This window comes from Diceros bicornis, chromosome 18 (assembly GCF_020826845.1).
Source record: "Diceros bicornis minor isolate mBicDic1 chromosome 18, mDicBic1.mat.cur, whole genome shotgun sequence".
In the NCBI taxonomy this organism is placed as follows: Eukaryota; Metazoa; Chordata; class Mammalia; order Perissodactyla; family Rhinocerotidae; genus Diceros; species Diceros bicornis.
The window spans coordinates 45,003,187-45,027,480 of NC_080757.1; the positions used below are offsets into that span (position 1 = coordinate 45,003,187).

The following is a 24,294-nucleotide window of genomic DNA, read 5'->3' on the forward strand; positions in this document are numbered from 1 at the left end:
ATGACTTTTGTAATACTCTAGCCTCACACTTTTCAAAACCAATTATTTTACCTCTGTTTCTCTCACCAGTGCAGATGGCCACAACTTGAACATTGTTATCAGGTTGAAATCTCAGACTTTAATATCCTGTTCTCTGTTCACGATCTCTTATACTTCCAGATGTTTTTATTTGCAATTTTATTTCTTTGACCTCCCCGTTTGGTACCACTATGAGTTTGTGATTTCCAACCTCAGCTGCCCTTAGCACCAGTTGGCATTCCTTTTCCATTTTGATCAGATCCCTCTCTGGTTTCCTTTTGTGGCTATTCCAAACCTTCATTACTCTCCTCAAATCCTCAGTCCTATCACCTAGTCCTTCAATTCTTAAGAGATGACTTTGCTTTTTCATAAAGAGTTAATAAAGGCTGTTTGGCAGAATCTTCCTTAACTCCTTGCTGTTCCTACCCATCAACTTTCCTATAAACAACATTCACATCCTTCCCTGTTGTCTCATTGGAAAAGATTCCCTTTCATGAGACTAATCCCTTCAGTTCTCATTTTCTTTGATTCAATTTTCTTCTGCTTCCTCAGGGACTACGCTTTGTCAATTTTATACTCTAGGTTTTCAGAGAAGCTTTTTGAAAGAGTTGTTTTCATTAATTACTCTATTTATTTACTTCTCAATTCACTGAAATCTGGTTTCTACCTCTAATACTCTACTAAAACTCCTATTATTAAAGTCATTATTATCCATTTTTTGGTTTTTCTGTGGTATTTAGTACTGTCGTCTATTGCCTCTTTTTCTGAAAACAAAATGTAGTATCCTCTGAACTAAACCCAATTCAGTTCAACAGACATTTTTTGAGAATCTATTCTGAATTAGAACCAGAACTAGAAGATTGAAAAATCTTTCCCCCTAGGAGCTAAAGGTTTAGTGAGGGATATTGACGCTTGCAAGCAATCACAATACCGAGAGCTTTGACTGAGATACATACCAAGTGATATGGGAGCACAGAAGAAGGATTTATTTTTATTTTTTTATTTTATTTATTTATTTATTTTTCCCCTAAAGCCCCAGGCGATAGTTGTACGTCATAGTTGCACATTCTTCTAGTTGCTGTATGTGGAACGCGGCCTCAGCATGGCCGGAGAAGCAGTGCGTCTGTGCGCGCCTGGGATCCGAACCCGGGCCGCCTGCATCGGAGCGCACGCACTTAACCGCTAAGCCACAGGGCTGGCCCAGAAGAAGGATTTAACATTCCCAGGGAAAGTTGTGGAAACCTTTGCCTATCTGAGCCTTGCATGACTTTTATGACAGTTTCTGAGAGTTCTTTAGGAAACTCGTAGACTTAGAGGTCATTGGCTCCAGACATACTTAGATAAATCACCAGATTGATTTGAAGGCAAAGAATTGGAACACAAAAATTTGCTTCTCTTTCTTCTTTTAGTAATTTTTTTTCTTGAGTGAAGGTTGGGGGAATAAGGATAATTATTCTTTTTAATTAATTAACTGTTTTGTTATATGTATTCAGCACTTCAGAAAGCCTGTAGAATTTTTAGTAAAATTCGGAGTGGTAAAATTTATGTGAATGATCTACAAATGATCCATCGCACCTTGAAGATTTCTATAAGTGATTCAGAAATGCGAAAGGCACTAAAGACTATTGATATTGATGGTAAGTTTTATGTTTTCATTGTTAGTTTAAGGGTCTACAAACATGGATATAAGTTATATGTTGATAAGATTAATTACAAATGATAGGAAAGCTAAGCTTTATAATATGTTGTAAAAGCATCTTTTTTTCTTATTAACAATAATGATATTAAAAGATTGGGTCTCAGGTACACATAATTGGATTGACTAATTATTGGATTGGATTATGACATACTCATAAACATTTGGTATTTTTAGGCTTTTAATTTTTTGCTAATTGCATGAATGTGAAATGGTATAGGATAGGGAAAATTTCTTAAACAAGGCAAAAACGTTTGAGTGTAAAAGAAGAGATTAATATATTTGATATGTTTAGCTATATTAAAAGAACTTTTATTTATCAAAAGACATCCTAAAGTAAAAAGACAAGTTACAAACTTGAAGATATTTGCAATTCATACAACTGACAAAGTATTAGTTTGCAGATTGTGTAAAGAACTCATACAGATCAGTAACAAACAATGAAATAGAAAAATAGGCAATACATGTGGACAAGTATTTCACATGAAAGATAACACATATAACCAATAATAATTTAAGAATATGTTAAATATCACCAGTGTTCAAGGAAATTCAAATCAAAATTGTAATAATTACATTTTTAAACACCTAGAAAAATAATTATTCTTTTGCCGTCAGTGTTTGAGACTTTATCAAAGAAGTAGGTAATAGAGAACTCGTTACATTTAGAGACCATTCCAAGCTTGTTGAGGAGGAGAGACAAGTTTAGAATAAAAATGAGGTAGATAAGTTTGAAGGAGTGATCAGAAAATAAATAAAATAAATTTAGTATACCTAAATGCAAAGTAGTACTCTAAGGTTGAAAGTATCAGGCTGCTCAAATATCAGAAGTGGATTTGTTATTATAAAAAATTTATAGATGAAAATTCCTAGAAGTCAAAATGGACCACCAACGAAATATTACTAAACAATCTAGTAGTAATTGACAAATTGCAATAGTGTGTATGTATCCATCTGTCCATCTTTCCAAGTCACTCCAACATTTTTTGAACATCTACTATATGACAGCTTTCTGAGGGTATAAAAATAAATTAATAAAATAAACCTAACTTGCAGAAAGCTTAAAAAGCAATTCTATTTTTTCTGACATACTTAGTTAATTATATGTTAATTTTCTTGACATATGATTTTTTTTGAGATTTATATTAAAATAATTCTCCAAAGTGGGAATAATTTTCTTCCCTTAAAGCACAGAAGAATATAAAGACACAGTAAAAATCATGTGTAATCCCGTTGCCCAGAGCCAAAGTTTGGTATTTTTATATATATTTTTCTAGGATTTGTCCAAGCTTGTACTTATAAGTGTGTGTATATGTGTGTATTTGTGTGTGTGTGTGTGTAAAACTGTGGTGTATAAACATGCATGAACACAGGATTTTAAAAAAACATACATGGACTCACATGCGTATAGTTTTGTTACCTTTTTCTATTAACATTATATGGTAGTCAGCTTTCTGTGTAAATAAATGTAGATCCACATTGCCTTTTTAAATGGCTGTGAGTTATTCTATGAACAGATTGAAAAACAAATTAAAAAAAATTGTTTGAAAAAAATAACCTATGTAACCAATAACCTATGTAAGTATAGGTTACTTCTAATATTTTTGCTGTTAGAAACAATTTTCTCTCTCTCTCTCTCTTTCTGTCTCTCATCAGACAAAGATAGATAACTGAAATTGAAATTGCTGGGTCAAAGAGTGTGAACTTTTTAAGGCTTTTAGATAATATTGTTATTAGAAATTCAAAGCAATAAAATTTTAGAACTTTGGATATTCAGGACTTTAGATATTGTCTCTTCCAGTCACCTGGATTTACTATTGGGGAAACTGAGGGATGGAAAGGTGAAGGGTCTACTCCAAATACATACAACCAATTTTAGATGACATATGTTAATTTAAACCTTTGTTATTAATTTTTACATTGAAAATAATGTAACCCTACACTGGAGTCTTGGTAATAAATGTAAATACAAGAAAAAGTTTAATAACTGAACATAGAACATATCCTAGAGAGGTTTTTTGTTTTGTTTTTTGTTTTAATTTAGTATTTTTAGCTTAGAGAAGTTTATAAATTACAAAATGAAAATTATCTCTTCACCCCAATCTTTCTCTTCACTCCCTAGTGGTAAACATTGTTAATAATTTGTTGGGTATCCTTCTTATCCTTTTGTTATATATATATATATAAATATATATATATAAATTTTAATTGGTCTCATATTGATTAATGGTGAAGTTGCCTCTAAAATTTTTGCTATTACAAATAATGCTACAAAGAACATCCTTGTACATCAATTTTTGCACATTTGTGTAAATTTTTCAATAGGATAGATTTCTAGAAATGAAAAATCTGGGTCAAAGGATATGCACATATCCATAGGAAAAAGGTTTATGTCAAATTATGTTATTTTTTCCAGCTTTATTGAAATATAATTGACAAATAAAAATTGTATATATTTAAGGTGTGCAGTGTGATTACTTGATATATGTTTACATTGTGAAATGATTACCACAATCAAACTAAATAACACATCCATAACCTCACATAGTTACCTGTTTTTTTTTGGTGAGAATACTTGAGATCTATTCTCTTGGCAAATTTCAAGTATACGATACAGTATTATTAACTATAATCATCATGCTGTGCATTAGATCCCAGAACTTATTCATCTTATACCTGAAGTTTGTATCTGTTGACCAACATCTTCCTACTTCCTCCACCCCCGACTAGGCCCTGGCAACCACCACTCTACTCTCTGCTTCTATCAGTTCAACATTTTTAGGTTCTACTTGTAAGTGAGATCATACGGTTATTTGTCTTTCTGTGTCTGGCTTATTTCACTTAGCATGACGTCCTCCAAATTCATCCATATTGTTGCAAGTGGCAGAATTTCCTTTTTTGTGGCTGAATAATATTCCTCTGTGTGTGTGTGTGTGTGTGTGTGTGTGTGTGTATCACACTTTTTTTATCCATTAATCCATCAATGGTAACTTAAACTATTTCCACATCTTGGCTATTGTGAACGATGCTGCAATGAAGATGGGAGTGCAGATATCTCTTTGAGATTGTGCTTTTATTTCCTTTGGATATGTATCCAGAAGTGGGGTTGCTGGATGATATGCTAGTTCTATTTTTTAGGTTTTTGAGAAACCTCCATAATGGCTTGAGATTCATCCATGCTTTCATGTGTATCAATAGTTCATTCCTTTTTATTGCTGAATAGTATTCTATTATATGGATAGACCATAATTTGTTTATCTATTCACTAATTGATGGACATTTGGGTTGTTTCCACTTTTTGGCTATTACAAATAAAGCTGGTGTAAACATTCATTTGTATGTCTTTGTGTGGTCTTATACTTTCATTTATCTTGGGTAAATACCTAGTGATAGAATGATTGGTATACATAGATATATATTTAACTTTTTTAGAAACTGCTAAACTGTGTTTGCAAAGTGACTGAACCATTTTACATTGCCACAGGCAAACGTATTATGAGAGTTTCAGTTGCTCCTTATCCTTGGCAATCCTGGAATTGGTCAGCCTTCAAAAACTGTAGTCATTCTAATAGATGTACGGTATTATCTCATTGTGGTTTTAATTTGCATTTCCTGAATGATCAAATGATGTGGAATATATTTTCATGTGCTTATATGCTATCTGTACATATCCTGCCCATTAAAAAATAGTATTCTACTTTGCATGCATAGATATTTATGAGTGTTATAGCCTCTCATTGGATTGTTCCCTTGATCATTATGTAGTGGCCTTCTTTGTCTCTTGTTACAGGTTTTGTTTTAAAGTCTATTTTGTCTGATATGAGTATTGCTACCCCAGCTTTCTTTTCATTGCCATTTGCATGGAGTATCTTTTTCCATCCCTTCACTTTCAGTTTGTGAGTGTCTTATAGGTCTGAAGCATGTCTCTTGTATGCAGCATATATATGGATCTTGTTTTTTATATCCAATCAGCCACCCTATACCTTTTAATTGGAGCATTTAGTCCATTGATGTTTAAAGTAGCTATTGATAAGTATGTACTTACTGCCATTTTTTTACTTTTTTTCTCGATGTTTTAGTAGTTCTTCTCTGTTCCTTTCTTCTTCTCTTGCTCTCTTCCCGTGTAGTTTGATGGATTTCTTTAGTATTATGTTTGGGTTCCTTTCTCTTAGTTTTTTGTGTATTTATTATAGGTTTCTGGTTTGTGATTACCATGAGGTTCATTTATAGTAACCGACATATATAGCAATCTATATTAAGTTGATGGTCTCTTTAGTTTGACCTCTATCTGAAAGCTCTACTCTTTAACTCCCCTCCTCCCACATTTTATGTTTTTGATGTCATATCTAACCTCTTTTTTGTGCATTTGTATCCATTACCTTCTTATCATGGAAACAGATAATTTTTCCTATTTGTGGTCTTCTCTTTGCCCCTTAAATAAGTCCCTTTAGCATTTCTTGTAGGACTGGTTTCTTGGTGATAAACTCCTTTAATTTTTGCTTGTCCTGGAAACTCTTTATGTCTCCTTCCATTCTGAATGATAACCTTGCTGGGTAGAGTATTCTTGGGTGTAGGTTTTTCCCTTTTAGCACTTTAAATATATCATGCCACTCTCTTCTAGCCTGTAAAGTTTCTGCTGAGAAGTCAGCTGATAGCCTTATGGGGTTTCCTTTGTATGTAACTTGTTGTCTTTCTCTTGCGGCTTTTAGGATTCTCTCCTTATCTTTAATTCTGGACATTTTAATTATGATGTGTCTTGGTGTGGGCCTCTTTGGGTTTATCTTGTTTGGTGCTCTCTGTGCTTCCTGTACCTGGATGTCTGTTTCCTTCCTTAGGTTCAGAAAGTTTTCAGCTATTATTTCTTCAAATAGATTCCCTGCCCCCTTTTCTCTCTCTTCTCCTTCTGGGACACCTATAACATGGATGTTAGTGCATTTGATGTTGTCCCAGAGGTCCCTTAGACTGTCTTCACTCTTTTTAATTCTTTTTTCTTTTATCTGTTCAGCTTGGGTGATTTCCTCTAGTCTTTCATCCAGTTCACTGATCTGTTCTTCTGTATTCTCTGCTCTGCTTTTAAGTCCCTCTAGTGAATTTTTCATTTCCAGTATTGTATTCTGGAAAACAGTATGGAGATTCCTCAAAAAATTAAGGATAGAGCTACCATCTGATCCAGCTATTCCACTGCTGGGTATTTATCCAAAGAACATGAAAACATGAATGTGTAAAGATACATGCACACCTGTGTTCATTGCAGCACAATAGCCAAGACTTGGAAGCAACCTAAGTGCCCATCAAGGGACAAATGGATAAAGAAGATGTGGTATATATACACAATGGAATACTACTCAGCCATAAGAAACAATGAAATTTGGCCATTTGTGACAACATGGATGGACACTGAGGGTATTATGCTAAGCAAAACAAGTCAGAGGGAGAAGGTCAAATATCTTGTGATCTCACTTATAAGTGGAAGATAAAAACAACAACAAACAAACACATAGAAACAGATATTGGATTGGTGGTTACCAGAGTGGAAGTGGGGAGGGAGGAGGGCAAAAGGGATGATTAGGCACATATGTGTGGTGACGGATTGTAATTAGTATTTGGGTGGTGAATATGATGTAATCTATGCAGAAATAGAAGTATAATGATGTACACCTTAAATTTATACAATGTTATAAACCAATGTAACTGCAATAAAAAAATTGTGTTCTTATTATTACATTTTGAAAGTTTTTGATATATTCTGAATATAAATCCTTTATTGGATATGTGATTAGCAAATATTTTCTTCTAGCATATAGCTTGTTTTTTAATTCTTTTAAGAGTGTCTTTTGAAAAGTATTCATTCATACTTTTGATGAAGTCTAGTCTACAATTTTTTTCTTTTACGGATTGTACTTTTGATGTTTTATCTAAAAGACTTTTCCCTAACCCTGGGTCACATAGAAGTCAGAAAACAAGTCAAAGTAGTTGATTGAAATGTGTACAGATGTTTCATTGTTTTTGAAGGAAAACAGAAGCCACTCTCAAGTTGTCACACTGAAAAAGAGGTTTTGAGGCAGCCAACTTGACAAACTTTCTCAATATTGGAGAAAGTGCTTTTGTGGTTTGGAAATGAGAACAACCAAGCTTTGTCAATTTCTCTGCGGGTAGAAGCCTGCAGGCCACTGGAAGAACTGAAGTTTTCTTTTATAGGTTACTTTGGTCAGATGACATTAAATTGCAATGTGGATTTATAATCGTTTTCTTCTGGACATAGATAACATTGATGTAAACGCTTTTACACAGAGGGTGACTTCATAGTTATTTAACTTGGAGAATCTTGAAAAATTCAGATGTTCTTTGACATAGATCTATGCTTGTCTAGAAATGGAGATCTAAGAACCCTGATTCTCTGCTTTGGCACACATTGTAAGTCTGATTTTTCAGCTCTAGTTGCTATCAGAGAGGACCTGTGCAATACCTTGCAAAAATCCACTCCGTAATTTCAACTTCTCATTCAAGCCAGACAAAAATTTCTTACTGAAATTTTCATTTGTACAATTTAGATTGTTTTTCTTTTAAGAAATAGCCATTACTTTTTGCATGAAAAATGAGATGATTTTTTGGGTAAAAATTGGCTTAATGTTGTGCAGTATTTTGTGCATTTGTTTTAATACATTGTGTGTGTCTGTGTGTGATGAGAAAGAGAGAGAGAGGAGAGAGAGAGATGTAACGATGTGAGGCAAAGCTTTCATTAGAGTCTCGACTGGATCCGTAATCTCCCCCAAAACCACCGGTATAGAGGACTTTTCTAGGACATGATGAAATCAGCCCTATCCTTTGAAGGTAAAACCATATGTATGTAAAATTGGCAAGTTGAATGTATTTTTTGCACCTAATTGCAAATATAAAAATTAGAGCCTTGAGCAAAGGGCACTGCAGTATCTCCAGTTCTAGTCTAGTTCATTGTTATTGCTGCAACACCATTTACTATATAAGTACAATATGTAAATATTTTTCTGATAAGTTTTCTTTTTATGTTCTATGTTGAATGTTAATGTTGACTGCTCTTGTGTATAGACGATGGTATTCTAATATCAGTTAATTTTATTCACATTTTTAGTTTGCATTTTTATCTTATGTTCTCAGTGAGTTTACTGATAAGTTTGCTGATGGAGTTTTTTTCCTTCTGTTTCTGAACCATTCTTATAGTTAATGGAATGCTGGATTTTTCAGATTTCCTTAAGGCTGTGAATGATATTTGTTATTTGGTCTCTCAGGATCCAGGTAAAAAGATGATTCTTCAAAATTATAGAAGAGAATGATTTTGATAATAACTGCTTTTAGGGTGGGTGGTTATATGAATTTATGTTTTTTCAGAATCTCTTAACTACTTTTTTCCCCAGTAGTCTAAGGTTGAGAAAAATTAGACATGAGTTATTTCATAAAAGGCATTAAAAAATCTAGATCACTGCCATGGCTAATTTAGTATCTCCAGTCTCCACTTTTTCCTGCACACAACTGCTAGACTAATTTTCTTAAAACACAATTTTTGTCATGTCATTCTTGTTTAAAAATTTAGATGCTCTTCCTATTAGCAAGTGAATCTAGTCCAAACTCTTATGCTTGACGTCCTTACCTCTTCATAATTTTCCTTGCTTTTCCCAGACAAGAACCCCATGCTCCCATAAATCTCCATACATGCCAATTTCACTCTTACTTCCATGCCTCTGTTCACGTGTTTTTTTTCCTTTGTTGAAGTCTTACAGCTGTTTTCTTCTCTACCTTTTACAGTACTTTCTTCACTGTGTCTGAAATCTACTTGTATTTCTCCCTAAAAATTTTGGATACTGATGGGTCTTACTACATAGAAATTGTAAAGAAAGTGGTTGGAAGGGACTATTCATGTAAATGGTAGAAATAGTGTTTCCAAAAGTCTGTTTCCAAAAGATCTCTAGTGTTCATGACCTAATTTTAGTAGTTCTTTGGTTTTTCCATTAGGCAAGATCAAGTTCCTATAATCAGTCCTTGGGATTATGTATTTTTATAGTCAACCAGACTCTCTCTACTTAGAATCAAGGATATGTGAATGTGATAGTCTTCACATTGCTGAAGCAAGCAAGAGGCAAGAGGCAAGAAAAACTCTGTAATGTTTATTTATTAATATAATAAATGCTATTAAATGCCTACCATATGCAGCCATGAAGAATATAGATATGATGCTTGGCTTGCTTTTCCTTTTTTAATTCCTTACTTCCTACTTGGCATTTTGATTAATTTCTATGACATTGGGTTTTTCCTAGTTCTCCTTTGTCTATTTGGTTTTCAACTTACAGCTTTTTCCTGACTATAGATTTATATGTGGGTTTGGACTCCTAAGTACTGCCTACGTGTTGAACCATAGTTTAGGATAGCTTATTTGCTCCCATATATTCTTTGGTATTTCAAGTCCTAGTTTCCTATTTTGACCTTATTTTCTGTTTATAGCTGTATGTCCTGAGACCAATCAAGAAGTCCCAGGTTTCTTTTTTTCCTTTTAAATCAACACACATAATTCTTGAATATGTTATTTATTTATTTTTTCTGAGGATGATTCACCCTGAGCTAACACCTGTTGCCAGTCTTCCTCTTTTTTGTGTGTGTGTGAGCAGCCGTCTCAGCATGGCCACTGACAGATGAGTGGTGTGGTTTCACGCCCAGGAACCGAACCTTTAGGCTGCCAAAGCAGAGCACGCTGAACTTTAACCACTAGGGCATTGGGCTGTCCCTTGAATATGTTATTTTTATAAAATATCCAAGCAATATAAGTGTATAAAGATGTGAAAGACCCTCTTTAATCCCTCCTAGATTGTTATAGTTTAATGTTGACCTTAGAATCCTTTTTATATGCAATTATGAATATCTATATATGTTTCGTAAGACAAAATGAGTTTAGGCGGAAAAGAACAAGAGGACCTAGACCTCATTGAGGCTAGCAGAAAGACCAAGCATACAGTCAGGAATCAAGAGACCTTCAGAAAATAAAAGGGAGAAATAGAAATGTCTTTACTTTAAGAGAAAGGGATCATGCTATATACATTATTGTCTAGCATGGTTTTGTTTTTTTTTACTGAGTAATATGTCTTGGAAAGTTTTCCATATCAGTAGATATAGATCAGCCTTTTACTTTTAATAGTTCCAAAGTATCTTAAAAATGTAGATATACTATAATTTATTTAACTATTCTCTTATTATTGAATATTTACTTGGTCCTAACTGCCTTACTATTGTAAACAACTCCACAATGAATATAACTTTTCTTATATTTTTATATTTTATATATATATATTTATTTTTATATTATATTTTATATTTATATGTGTGCATGTATCTTTATGATGCCTTTGTATGGTCAAATGAGTTATCAATTATTAGGCAGAGGAGAACCAGAAGGACTTTGTGTGTGCATTGGGGCATGCCTTGAAGACTCTGATAGATAGTTTTTTTTTATTTTATTGTTGTTTTAATAGTTTATAACATTGTGAAATTTTGGATTGTACATTTTTGTTTGTCCATCACCATATATATGTCTCCCTTCATCCCTTGTGCTCACCCCCTACCCCCATTGCCCCTGGTAACCACAGTAGTTTTCTCTGTCCATGTATTGGTTTATATTCCACATGTGAGTGAGATTATACCATGTTTGTCTTTCTCTTTCTGGCTTATTTCACTTAACATAATACCCTCCAGGTCCATCTATGTTGTTGCAAATGGGACGATTATGTCTTTTTCGTGGCTGAGTAGTATTCCATTGTATATATATACCACATCTTCTTGATCCAATCATCAGTTGAGGGACACTTGGGTTGCTTCCATTTCTTGGCTATAGTGAATAATGCTGCAATGAACATAGGGGTGCATAAGCCTCTTTGGATTGTTGTTTTTGGGTTCGTTGCATGCATTCCCAGTAGTGGGATAGCTGTATCATAGGGTATTTCTATTTTTAATTCTTTGAGGAATCTCCATACCATTTTCCATAGAGGCTGCACCAGTTTTCATTCCCACCAGCTGTGTATGAGGGTTCCTGTTTCTCCACATCCTCTCCAACATTTGTTGTTCTTTGTCTTGGTGATTATAGCCATTCTAATGGGTGTGAGGTGATATCTTAGTATTGTTTTGATTTGCATTTCCCTGATGATTAGTGATGTTGAACATCTTCTCATGTGCCTATTGGCCATCTGTATATCTTCTTTGGAGAAGTGTCTGTTCATTTCCTCTGCCCATTTTTTGATCGGGTTGTTTGTTTTTTTGTCATTCAGTTGTGTGAGTTCTTTATATATTATGGAGATTAACCCCTTGTCAGATATATGTTTTGCAAATATTTTCTCCCAGCTGGTGGGTTGTCTGTTCATCTTGATTCTGGTTTCATTTGTCTTGTAGAAGCTCTTTAATCTGCTCAAGTCCCACTTGCTTATTTTTTCTTTAGTTTCCCTAGTCTGGGTAGGCATGTCATCTGAAAAGATTCCTTTATGACCAATGTCAAATAGCGTGTTGCCTATATTTTCTTCTTTTTTTTAAAATTTTTATTTATTTTATTTTCTTCCCCCAAAGCCCCATAGATAGTTTTATGTCATAGCTGCACATCCTTCTAGTTGCTGCATGTGGGACGTGGCCTCAGCACGGCCGGAGAAGCAGTGTGTCGGTGCGCGCCCGGGATCTGAACCCGGGCCACCAGCAGCGGAGCGCACGCACTTAACCACTAAGCCATGGGGCCGGCCCGCCTATATTTTCTTCTATGAGTTTTATAGTTTCAGATCTCACCTTCCGGTCTTTGATCCCTTTTGAGTTAATTTTTGTGAATGGCGATAGCAGATGGTCCACTTTCATTCTTTTGCATGTGGCTGTCCAGTTTTCCCAACACAATTTATTGAAGAGACTTTCCTTTCTCCATCGTTTGTTCTTAGCTCCTTTGTCGAAAATTAGCTGTCCGTATATGTGTGGTTTTATTTCTGGGCTTTCAATTCTGTTCCATTGATCTGTGTGTCTGTTTTTGTACCAGTACCGTGCTGTTTTGATTACTATTGCATTATAGTGTGTTTTGAAGTCAGGGATTGTGATGCCTCCAGCTTTGTTCTTTTTTCTTAGGATTGCTTTAGCTATTTGGGGTCTTTTTTTGCCCCGTATGAATTTTAGTATTCTTTTTTCTATTTCCGTGAAGAATGTCATTGGGATTCTTTTTTATAAATTTATTTATTTTTTCCCCCAAAGCCACAGTAGATAGTTGTATGTCATAGTTGCACATCCTTCTAGTTGCTGTATGTGGGACGTGGCCTCAGCATGGCCAGAGAAGCGGTACGTCGGTGCGCGCCCAGGATCTGAACCCGGGCCGCCAGCAGTGGAGTGCGCGCGCTTAACCGCTAAGCCACGGGGCCAGCCCCTGTCATTGGGATTCTGATTGGGATTGCATTGAATCTGAAGATTGCTTTAGGTAATATAGACATTTTAGCTATGTTTATTGTTCCAATCCATGTGCATGGGATGTCTTTCCATTTCTTTATGTCATCGTTGATTTCTTTCAATAATGTCTTGTATTTTCATTGTATAGGTCTTTCATCTCCTTGGTAAGATTTATTCCTAGATATTTTATTCTTTTTGATGCAATTGTAAATGGTATTACCTTTTTGAGCTCTCTTTCTGTTAGTTCGTTATTAGCATACAGAAATGCAACTGATTTTTGTAGGTTGATTTTGTACCCTGGGACTTTGCTGTAGTTGTTGATTATTTCTAATAGTTTTCCAATGGATTCTTTAGAGTTTTCTATATATAAAATCATGTCATCTGCAAATAGTGAGAATTTCACTTCTTCATTGCCTATTTGGATTCCTTTTATTCCTTTTTCTTGCCTAATTGCTCTGGCCAAAACCTCCAGTACTATGTTGAATAGGAATGGTGAGAGTGGGCAGCCATGTCTCGTTCCTGTTCTCAGAGGAATGGCTTTCGGTCTTTCCCCATTGAATATGATGTTGGCTGTGGGTTTGTCATAAATAGCCTTTATTATGTTGAGGTACTTTCCTTCTATACCCATTTTGTTGAGAGTTTTTATCATAAATGGATGTTGTATCTTGTCAAATGCCTTCTCTGCATCTATTGAGATGACCATGTGGTTTTTATTCTTTGTTTTGTTGATGTGGTGTATCACGTTGATTGATTTGCGGATGTTGAACCATCCCTGTATCCCTGGTATAAATCCCACTTGATCATGGTGTATGATCTTTTTAATGTATTGCTGTATTCAGTTTTCCAATATTTTGTTGAGGATTTTTGCATCTATGTTCATCAGCGATATTAGCCTGTAATTTTCCTTCTTTGTATTGTCTTTGTCTGGCTGTGGTATCAGGGTGATGTTGGCCTCGTATAATGATTTAGGAAGTGTTCCATCTTCCTCTATTTTTTGGAATAGTTTGAGAAGGATGGGTATTAAATCTTTGAATGTTTGGTAGAATTCACCAGAGAAGCCATCTGGTCCTGGACTTTTATTTTTTGGGAGGTTTTTGATTACTATTTCAATCTCCTTACCTGTGATTGGTCTATTCAGATTCTCCATTTCTGCTTGGTTCAGTTTTGGGAGGTTGTATGAGTCTAAGTATTTATCCATTTCTTCTAGATTGTCCAATTTGTTGGCATATAATTTCTCATAGTATTCTCTTATAATCCTTTGTATTTCTGTGGTATCCATTGTAATTTCTTCTCTTTCATTTCCAATTTTATTTACTTGAGCCTTTTCTCTTTTTTTCTTAGTAAGTCTGGCTAAGGGTTTGTCAATTTTGTTTATCTTCTCAAAGAACCAACTCTTTGTTTCATTAATCCTTTCTACTGTTTTTTTGGTCTCAATTTCATTTATTTCTGCTCTGATTTTTATTATTTCTCTCCTTCTGCTGACTTTGGGCTTTGTTTGTTCTTCTTTTTCTAGTTCTGTTAGGTGTAATTTAAGGTTGCTTATTTGTTAAGGTGGGCTTGTATTGCTATGAGTTTCCCTCTCAGGACCGCTTTTGCTGCATCCCGTATGATTTGGTATGTCATATTTTCATTTTCATTTGTTTCCAGATAGTTTTTAATTTCTCCTTTAATTTCATCAATGATCCATTGGTTGTTCAGTAGCATGTTGTTTAATCTCCACATTTTTGTCACTTTCCCAGTTTTTTTTTCGTGGTTGATTTCCAGTTTCATAGCATTATGGTCTGAAAAGATGCTTGTTATGATTTCAATCTTCTTAAATTTATTGAGGCTTGCTTTGTTTCCCAACAGATGGTCTATCCTTGATAATGTTCCATGTGTGCTTGAGAAGAATGTGTAGTCAGCTGTTTTTGGATGGAGTGCTCTGTATATGTCTACTAGGTCCATCTCGTCCAGTTTTTCATTTAAGTCCACTATTAAGATAGATAGTTTTTAACTCAGCCTTAGCCTTCACTTCCTGCTTATGTATATCCTCAAAATAAGTCAGAGGTGAGAGTTTAGGACCTTCTCAGGTTTTTCCTGAGCATGTGTACAGCCCTACCCCTGTGTGTGGTCATCTAGATTCCCAGGAATATGTTGAAGCTTTTCAAAGCCCCTATGGACATCTCATTTCCCAGATTTTCCTTTTAAGCTTATTTGTTAGCCTATTGTTTGCTTCAGCTTTTATCTACCACTTCAGGCAGTTGTAATGTTAAACAATTGCCTCTGATTGGTTTTGATGAATGCTCCCAGGGAAAAGTTTTGATGAATGCTCCCAGGGAAAAGGCTATTTGCACTGGGAAAGCTTTGAGTCAGGTCAAATAAAGGTAGCTTTGCAAGTGGGATCTTCCCACTTCCTACTGGGAACCACCAGACAGGTCTAATAATGACAGTTCTCAGGGAATGGGGCTTTGAAGAAGTTCCAACCTCATTCTTCTCCATTGATTGTCAGGCTGCTAGTATTCATCATGATTGTCGGCTCTTGTTTTCAAGGTTCCTGGGGGGCTGGGATGGGGAGATGGGAATATGGCAAGTTAAAATGCCACAAAGCTCACTGTTCTTAGTGTGATTCAGCCATTTCTTTTGAAAAAACACTTCTTGGATTGATGTAAGCCCTTGGTTGATTTCCAGATTTGAAAAAAGTTGATTCTGACAATTTTGCCAGTGTTATCATTGCTTTTTATGGAGGAGAAGATTCTCAGAGGTCCTTCCTCTCCTACTTTTGCTCACCTGATCAGTAACTACTAATCAAATGAATAAGTAGTTCCCAGTTCTTCCTCTCTGACTGTGCTTATGTAAGGACCTATGGATCATTATGCTTATATCCTAATTCCAAGAAAATCTAGTTTGACTATAAAGTGATTTTCTTTCTGGAATTGATTATGGGAATTGTGTTTCCTTATCAAGGTAAATTAAGGGATGCAGTGGTCTGAGGAGCACTCAAATTTAGCATTTGGACACAGATGTCAATCTGTTTAAATTTTAAGGAAGAATTTATTTTTGGAAAAATTCTCTTCATTAATATGAACATTTTCTTCTAACCATGTTCTTTCCAGTTCATTTTTGATACGAAGGACTGTTGGCATAAGAATATGGTTTCTATGGAGAAATAGAAGACCTTTTAATAGTAGTTAAACCACTGCCAAACTCTTTGTAGTATGATAAAAAATCTGAAATTTTTTATCTACATCATTCTCTCTTTTATACTGTCTTTTCTAGATTACATTTTTAAGCAATTAATGACTACCCCAAATTTTGGATTAAGCTTCTTTGGTATTTTAGATTATACCATTGGTAAAAAATTGTTTTAGTTAAAAGTTTTAACTAAGAGGTGAGTATAGTATAATGATTAAGAGCAAACATTCTGAATAAGACTACTAGATTAGAATTCTGGCTTTTCCAGTTACTATCTGTGTAATCACAAGAGACTTTCTAAGCCTTAGTTTTCTTATCTGTAATATAGGGATAATGATAATTTCTATTTTATGGGCCTATTTTGATAATTGAATGAGATGAGCCATAGCTTTTAGCACAGTGCCTGACACATAAACATCATTCAATAAATAAAAGCTATTGTTGATAATATTATAGTAGTAGTAATAACAGCAAAAATTACATTTTACATTAGGAATGTGGCCAGATTTGGGCAAATGCCCACTTGCAGGTAAATGTTTAGAAAACCCTATGCCTTTGTAAACTTTTTTCTCCCTGGTATGTTATTAACATAAAATCAGCTCCAAGAAAAGCTGTTGATTCTCATGGTACATTAATTTCTTTGTTTATTGTTTTTTTTGCAGCATTCCAGGATGCTTTGAAGATTTTCTGTAGGATAAAAGGTGGTCGAGTTGCAATTGATGAAGTGGCTACTGTTTTGGATAGCATGGATATCCTTGTAACTCCTGAAACTTTTCAGGAAGTGATAAAACATGCTAGTATTGACAGTGAGTTATTTGAATTGATAAGTATATATATCTTTCTTGGATATTAATTTTCTGATTCATCTTTCTCCTTCTTGATTCTTGCCTTTTTCTGTCAACACTGCTTATGGTGTCTATGGTAAGAGATAGTCTAGAACAATTAAATGAGAAATTTCTAACATTGTTATATTTTGGTATGTTTGGTAAAAGTCTAAGAGAAAAATGGAATTTTTTTTCTCTTAAACCTTATCTCTCTTTTCCAATAGTCATTTCTTGTCTTTGTGGAGAGATAGTTCTGTAGTGTCAAGAGCACTGGCTCAAGTTAGGAGATCTAAATTTCTTGAATTTTCAACTTTATTATGTAGCTTTGATTACAGAATCTTCTTATGCTATTCAGTTACACTCTGTAAAATGTAGATTTCCTTAAATATTATAAATAAATTCAGCAGGTGTTTTGTATTACTTGTTTACATGTGACCAGGGGATGTCCTATAATAATGGATTGATTAGTGATTGATTAATTGATTTATCCATTCATTTAATGAGTCAGTCCATCATTTAATATTTACTGTGCCTGGAACTAAGCTAGGTGATAAACAGATGACTAAAACATACTTCTTGTTCTGAAGGAGCTCAAATTCTAGTGTAGGAAGAGTCAAGTAAACTAAATGTTGTGTAGCTAGTACTATTATATATAGGCTGCTAATGCATACTGGAAGCACCAGGGAAAGATGGAGGAGATGATGTCTGAGCTAAATCTTGAAGGATCAGTAGGGGTTAGTTGGTTGAAGGTGATGGTGAAGGGCAAGAAAGATGTTTTAGACTGAGGGAATAGTTGATATAAATACGCAGGAAAATAATCAGACATGGCATCCTTTCCAGTGGGCTTCAACTGGTTGTTGTCATTTGTTAATGATGGCTTTGTAGTGGGCCTTTGGTTGCTGAAATGTGGTCTGGAGATAGAACCAGGCTGCACGGAGTTCTACCAGGTAGTCATTTGTGGTGGGCTCTGGGGTGGTAAACATGAGTGGAAAGATGTACTAGGGCATGAAGATGTCTATAAAATAGAGATTTTAAAGACTGATCTCAAGCCATATTATTAAAGAGCCTTTAGGGCATGCTGTACCAGGAACAGCAAAAATCATATATGAAACTGCTGTAGCACCTTGCTTTTTGGTTTGTGGAATTCTGGTCTGGGCTTCCAGGTCTTCTACTTTACTTGGGGAGATAGATTGGACAAATGATACTAATTTCATAGGATTGTTGTAGGAATTAAATACAAGCATTTATTACTGGGTTTAGCACCTAGAACAGGCTCAAGAAAAGTGAAGCAGAAATCTGAGAATCACCCTTGACAACTCTGTCTTCTCTGTTCTCCTCATGCAATCGTTATGAAGTACTATTATTTTAAACTCCTAGGTATCTCTTAAATCTTTCTGTTTTCCAGCATTACTACCTTAGTCCAAGTTACCATAATCTTTCCTTAGGGCTATTTGGAGCTCATCCTAACAGGTCTACCCATATCCAGTCTTATCCCTCCTCCTCCTTTGCACTGTAGCCAGAATGATCTTTTCAAAACACACATCTGATCATGTTACCCTTCTTGCATAAAATATAATAATACCTCTTGGGATAAAGAACTCTTTAATGTTGTGTACAAGACCTTGCAATGTCTGGCCTTTACCCAGATCTTCAGCTTTATCTCAGACCACATTCTCCCTCGCTCTCTGAGAGTTTCGTCTATATTCTATGCCCCCTCCTGCCATAGCCGTTGCACATGTTCGTTTTTTTTCCTGGAACATTCCTTTTCTCCCAGTTAATTCCTACTTATACTTTAGATCTAAACTCAGCTCTGTTCTTTAGGGATATTTCCCTGACCTCTCTGACTATGTCGGATTCTCATATTCTACACTCTCACAGCACTAATCACAGTTGCAATTTGTATTTTTAATTGTTTGATTAACATCTGTATCTTAAATAAGACTAAGCACCAGGAGAGCAGATATCTTGTCTACTTTTGCTCAATATTGTATCCTCAGTACCTATCGCAGTGGCTATGGCACATGTTAACTGCTCAACAAATATATGTTGAATGAATTAGTAATTCTCACCCCTTACTCCACCTCCTCCAATCAGGGAGAACAAGATTTCTTCATTTTGTCATATTAATAAGCTGGGTGCATTTTGAGGCAAAGTTCCTCATAAAGAATGTTCTTGTCTTTTGAATAGAAAAAATCATTTTTAATAGGTATGTTTGATTATGGGAATTAAAGCCTACTGGGAAACATCTAGTTTGAGCAAAAAGGTAAGGTAAAGTACTCTATGTAAGAAAACAACAGGAATTTGGAATACAACAGTGGCTCATTGGCAGCTGGAGGAAGAAGACTGAGGGAATCTATGAATGGATGGGGGCCTAGCAATTGGTAGAGAGTGGCTGTAGAACTTTAGGACAATAAAATGTAGTTGCTTGCTGTGCTAAGAACTCCGTTACTCCTATTAATGGTGAATTATCAGTAAAAGCTGGGTATATACAATAGCCTTTTGTTAGTATTGTTGGTGGGTGGATTTAAAGGAGAAAGATCTATAGGTTCTGTGTTAGGTAAGGAGAGAGGATAGCACCCATAGTGATATGTGATAATGTGAGTGAGATTAAGAGTCCATGGGAATAGAAGACAAATCAAATATCAACTGCAAGAGTATAAGCCACTCAGAAATCCTCAAACTTTGGAGAGAGTATTGATTTATGTTCCTATAGCATATGGTCTGGGGTCTGAGCTATTTTACTTAAGTATTAAAGGAAAGGACAACTCCAGAATGCCCAAAGATTTGGGTCACCCAGGTAGGAGACATGGATTTTTGTGTAGTAGAATTTTGAAGTAAAGAGTAATATGACTCAGTTATGCCACTAGTACAAGGAATAGCACTACAGGTCCTATTCTAGCATCTTGTTTTTTTATTTGGTTTGGTTTTTCAGAGTAATGATGATAGGTGGAGAATATGTTCATCTTTAGAAGTGTTCATAATGAAGAGGAAAGAATTATGCTATTGGAATTTGCAGGAAAGTCCAACAAGCATTTGCTTCATTAGGATATGATGAGAGGAATATGGAAAATCACTTGATGGCAGTTCTGGGAGTGTCAGATATTTTGGTTTCTGAAATAGGGTATTGGTGCAGTAATTTTTTCTCTCATGGAGATTAGTGATCTGGATGAAAAGTAGTGACTGGCACAATTTTTGCTAGAGGAGGTTTTTTATATTGTGGGGCTATCTGAAAATTATAGAAATGTAGTGTTAATGGTCACTCAACACCTTCAAAGTAATGTTGCCTTGAATATGACCTTGGTGATTAGGATAATTTTTTTTCTCACACTAGGTGGTTGTATTTTCCAGGTTGAATTTCCTCCAGAATTACATATATAAGAGTGGGAGGCTGTTTTGAGCTTCCCTTATGAAATAAATGGTTCCTATAACCATATTGATTGCATGAGTCTCAACCAGGAATCATTAGTTAAGGTTTTGATAAGCCAGATAGGGGGCAAAATAGTTATTTTAGATTCTGGAATGCTTCTGTGACTACCTGGGACTATTTAAATAGGTAATATTTGAGAATTTTATGATAGGTATGTATTATTGTCTAGAAGCAAGGAATAAATTTTGAACAAGAGGTAGTGAATCTGTATAAATGGTTGGCTACTGCATTCTCATTAGTTGATATTGGACCTCTGTCCAGAGAAGGGAGTTGTCTAAATGGAGAGCAGATAAAAACAATATGACCTTCTCTTCTGGATTAATGTATGTATGGTCCAGTCGATTACTTTTCGGTGATTAAATTCAAGGACTTGAGGGCTGAGGACTTGACTTATTTTAGGACTTAAGCTGTGATCTAAGAACTTGGGACATGGAATCAGTCTACAGTTAAGTGCCAAGAATTCACTGGGGAGCCTATGGGAGGTGTTAGAACCATAATCAAGAACAGAATGAGGATAAATACCAAGGAAATAAGAAACAAGAATGTAGGAAGTAGTTCCTAATCAGAAGACAACTTAGCATCAATTTGGTCTAGCACTTCTTTGATTGGGTCAAGTACATATTTGCTTTGCAGTAATTTAAAGGACTATACCTGACATAGCTTACCAATTTTCAAAGAATCAGAGTGAATTAAACTTACCCTACACCAAAACTATATTGTATAAATTCTTCTTTGATTCAGAAGGTATTTTAAAACCTGCATTCTTTTTCTAAGGGTCTTCGCTTATGCATGTAATTGAACACTTGATTTATTATGAATAGACTGAAGAACAAACCCAGTATTTTTTTTTTTTGGTGAGGAAGATTGGCCCTGAGCTAACATATGTTGCCAGTATTCCTCTTTTTTGCTTGAGCAAGATGATCCTTGAGCTAACATCTGTGCCAGTCTTCCTTCGCTCTGTATATGGGATGCCGCCATGGCACGGCTTGATGAGCAGTGTGTAGGTCTGCACTCAGGATCTGAACCTGTGAAGCCTGGCCGCCAAAGCAGAGCATGCAAACTTAACCACTACGCCACTAGGCCAGCCCCAAACGCAGTATTTTTGTAGATGGATAAATCAACTCGCAATCTTTTAAACCTTGAATGGCAAGCAAAGTCAAACATTTGGAGGCAAGAACTATTGGGAAAAGCATTTTCTACCTCTGTGCACAATTGGAATAGCATTATTTAAGGTCACTGCATCTGGACCCATCCTGTGTCATGCTTTGTCCAAGAAGAAAATGGTCTTAGGCAGGGGCAGGGGCAGGAATGGTAGGAAGTTATAATTATGAGAGTGCTGGGCACATAGAAGGTGAGTAAATGGTTTTCTGCTCTTCACAGTGTAGACATTGCATTATTCTTTATAGCCTTCAGTATATTCTGTTCACTCAAAAATCATTTTTAAGTGATAGGAAGTAGATACTTTGCTAGGCATTGGGGAAACAAATGAAAGACACATCCTCTGCCCTTAAGGAGCTCACAGTCTAGTGAGGAAGACAAAAGAGTAAATACTTGAAATACTACCTGTAGTAAACTCTCAAAAAAATGTTTGTTAAATGAATAAAATATTATCCTGATTACCTAGCTTGGAGGCTTAAAATTCGAGTGATTTCTTTTGATGGGAAACTCTTTTATTGAGGATAAAAAAATTAATGGTTTTAGTCTTGTGTTTCAGTGTGTACTGAGTTATTAATTCACAATTCCAGATATTATTCAAAATTCATAATAGCTGGCCCTCTTTTCCTACTTCTACAAATTTCTGTGTTGTATTCCTATTAGAATAGGATGGCAGCTATATTTCTGTTCAAAAGGAAATTGAACAGTATTTGAGTTTATTCTTTCTATTACAGGTAACCACATGGTAGATATTGGGGATATTATATTTACTTTGGATGAACTACAGCAACAGTATGAGGATGTTTGTAAGTGAGCTCTTGTTGTGATACCAAGTTTTGTTTATAAATAAATTAGTCTTTTAATGAGATCCTAATTTATAGGTTTTATCATATGGGTTTTGAAAGCCTTCTCTGAACTCTTTAACTCTTAAATCAGGGAGATAAAAATTTAATGTAATACCCTAAATATACCTCATTAAATTAATTATATAATGAGTATCTCATAATTTTTCTTTTTATCTTTCCTGTAATATTTTACTACATAAAGTCAACTTTAAAACAAAATAGTAACACTAAAAAAAGATAACATTTAATTTGCGGTTTGCGGATTATTCTGACATCCTGACATTGACGATTTAAAACATTTTAGTATGTTTTTCGCTATCATTCATTAGTTAGGTTAGCTTTTCTTCATTAAGTACATTGTTTTTGATCTCTTCCTATTGCACATAATGTCACCCCTTACTCTTTCTCTCGTTTGTCCAAATATCATTTGGTCAGGATTATCTGTGTACATAGTTTTAAGAATTATGTAGTTCTATAAAGCTTGCTACAAAAAAAAACAATCTCTTGCCTGATCCTCCCCTCAGCTTCTGCAGAGGCAAACATTTTAAATGTTTTAGCTGATTACTTGATACTTATCTTCATGACTGTAAATAACATGTTTATATTGTTACTTGTTGATTTTTAAAATTTTGGGTAGATGTAGTAAACTTTCTACTACGAAAAGTAAGGATTTAGCTCTGTTTCATCTTCCCTGTCCCCACCACATCCGCTTATTCTTCCCATACCTATCCATCCCCCTATATAGTTATATGATAATTTGATTAATTTTAATTCAGTATTTACATTGATATGTTTATGTAAACACTGTTCGTAGCTGAGGCGTATAGTAAGTATCTTGTGGTCACTTTCTTTGTGCAAATTTTTTCATCTTTGAATTGGTAATTATCTTATTTATTTGCTTGTTTTTTTAAAAAAGTATATTTATTACTGATCCAAGCCCAAACTCCACCAGCTGTCTAAATATCCTCTCCATAGTTTGGATGCACCAGGTATTTTATCAGTTTTGTCTTCCTGAAGAAATCTTCCTTAGAGTATTCTAATATTCTTCAATATGGATTTGTTGCCCTCCACATCTTGTGTGCAGTTCTCATCCTGGGATCTCCCTTCATTAACATTCTGGAGACTGTTCACTTCTCTCACCCTGTATCAGATTCTGTCCTCATGTTTTATTGGTAGTTTGACTGCATATAGAATTCTAAATTGCAAATAATTTTCCCTCAGAATTTTGGATTTTCTAATTTTCAATGTTGTCGAAGTCCAGAACTATTCTGATTCCTGCCCCTTTGTATGTAACTGGTTTTTGTCTTTGCAAGCTTATTAGATATTTTCTTTGTATCTAGTGTTCTTAAATTTCATGATGATGTACCTTGAAATAGGTTTCTTTGCAACAATTGTGATAGGTACAGTGTGCTTTGATTCTGGAGAATTAAAACAATTTGTTGATGATTTCCTTTCCTGTATTTTTCTCTTCTCTCTAAAACACTTATTATTTGGATATTTGACATCCTGGACTGATTCTCTCTCTCTCTCTCTTGTTTTTTTTTTTCTTTTATCTTTTTCTCTTGCCTTTTTGTTCTGCTCTCTGGGAGATTTACTTAACTTTATCTTCCAACTCTTCTATTTAGTTTTTCATTTGTACTTTTATGATTTCTAAGAGCTTTTTTTCCCTCTGAGTATTATTTTATTATAACATCCTCTTCTTGTTTCATGGACATTCCTATTGTTCCATGGACATAA

General features: G+C 34.9%; 1 protein-coding gene across 1 annotated transcript in view; it reads left to right on the top strand.

The window, feature by feature from the left end:
- The window catches only part of EFCAB13 (EF-hand calcium binding domain 13), a 331,371-nt gene that overhangs the window by 24,796 nt on the left and 282,281 nt on the right, over positions 1-24,294 (top strand). The window contains 3 exon segments of the mRNA XM_058561286.1: positions 1,512-1,655; positions 16,969-17,112; positions 22,447-22,518. Of these exon segments, the coding sequence (XP_058417269.1) occupies positions 1,512-1,655; positions 16,969-17,112; positions 22,447-22,518 (360 nt within the window).